We start from the raw sequence: 1,406 nt of genomic DNA on the forward strand, positions 1-1,406 counted from the left end.
TTTGTTAGTCTCAAGAGTTACAGATCCGTGACCGTGAGAGTCCATTTGGGACCCTGGTGGTCCCAGGACCCAATGTTGAGAAACAGCAGGGTAGATGATTATAATGGAAGTCGATGGGGCTTCGATCGTGCTGGCACCTTGCCCAAATGTCATAGATGACTGACGTCATAGGCATGGTCGCATAAATATCATTTCTCAAGGGGCCTGCTTTCACAAAACAAACATTTCTCCAGAGCCGGAAGAGGTTTTCAGTCATCATGGTGTTTGAGCGCTACGCTGAGATCGGCCGCGTCGCCTACATCTCTTTCGGGTCATACGCCGGCGAGCTGGTGGTCATCGTGGATGTCATTGACCAAAACAGGGCTCTGGTCGATGGCCCCTGCACGGGGGTGCCAAGACAAGCCATGGGTTTTGAGCGCCTGCAGCTCACTGACTACGTCATCAAAGTTCCACACAATGCCCGTCAGAGGTTTGTGAGGAAGGCCTGGGAGGAGGCTCAAATCGACGGAAAGTGGGCTGAAAGCAGCTGGGCAAAGAAGATCGAGGCCAGAGAGAGCAGGGCCAACATGTTGGACATTCACCGTTTGGAAGTGATGAAGGCTAAGAGGGAGATTAAGGCAGAACTAAAACATGAGTTGAGGAAACTGCAGGAGGAGGCCGGTGCAAAGAAATGATCTAATCCTGAAAATAATCAGACTTTTTAACAAAGATGTGCTCCTCAAAGCACAGATCTTCGCCAGGCCAGATAGCTTATTGTTGGCCGGCAAAGTTGAATAAAATGCAACATGGTGGAAAACCTCAGGTAGAAATGGCGTGGCTTATTTGGGGAGTTGCGTAATAATCCAAGGGATCCAAGGACAAATTATTTATGGTTCAAGAGTTATAGCTCAAGTACATCCTTTTGGGTTGAGAGATCTTATCTATTCAAATATAACTACTAATCAATGCAAAGTTCGCTTTGGGCCAATAATATCTCAGCTGGTAGCAGTGTGGAGGGCAGCAGAAAAAACGTGCAGGATTGACTTGAAATGGAATCTATTTTCCCCAGTGTTTAATAATCAAGGACTTTTGCTGGAGGGACGTCCCATTCGCTTTCCTAGATGGAGTTCAAAGGGGATTCATACGTTGGGTGATCTATTTGATGAGAATGGTTTGCGTTCGTTTCAGAATTTATGTGACTCATTTAATTTGCCAGGGAACTCATTTTTCTTTTATTTACAACTGAGAACAGTCATGAGGACTTATGGAGTTCCGTGGCAGACTTCCCTTACAATGCACCCTTTACATAGACTCATCTGTGACGTTAGTAGATCAAGAGGCCTCGTTTCCGTATTGTATGCATTTTTATCAGAATCTAATTATGGGTCCCTAGCTGTGGATACTTTGTGGAGGAACGATATAGGGAA

General features: G+C 45.9%; 1 protein-coding gene across 1 annotated transcript; it reads left to right on the top strand.

Moving 5' to 3' along the window:
• Positions 1 to 257: 257 nt before the first annotated feature.
• On the top strand, positions 258 to 674 carry LOC311064283 (large ribosomal subunit protein eL14-like; the record flags this gene model as incomplete). Its single annotated transcript, XM_084084117.1, has 1 exon — positions 258 to 674. The coding sequence occupies one exon, from the start codon at positions 258 to 260 to the stop codon at positions 672 to 674; it is 417 nt and encodes a 138-aa protein (XP_083940243.1).
• Between the last annotated feature and the right edge of the window lie 732 nt (positions 675 to 1,406).

The sequence above is a fragment of the Gymnoscopelus microlampas genome (genome assembly GCF_963454915.1).
Source record: "Gymnoscopelus microlampas genome assembly, chromosome: 17".
In the NCBI taxonomy this organism is placed as follows: domain Eukaryota; kingdom Metazoa; phylum Chordata; class Actinopteri; order Myctophiformes; family Myctophidae; genus Gymnoscopelus; species Gymnoscopelus microlampas.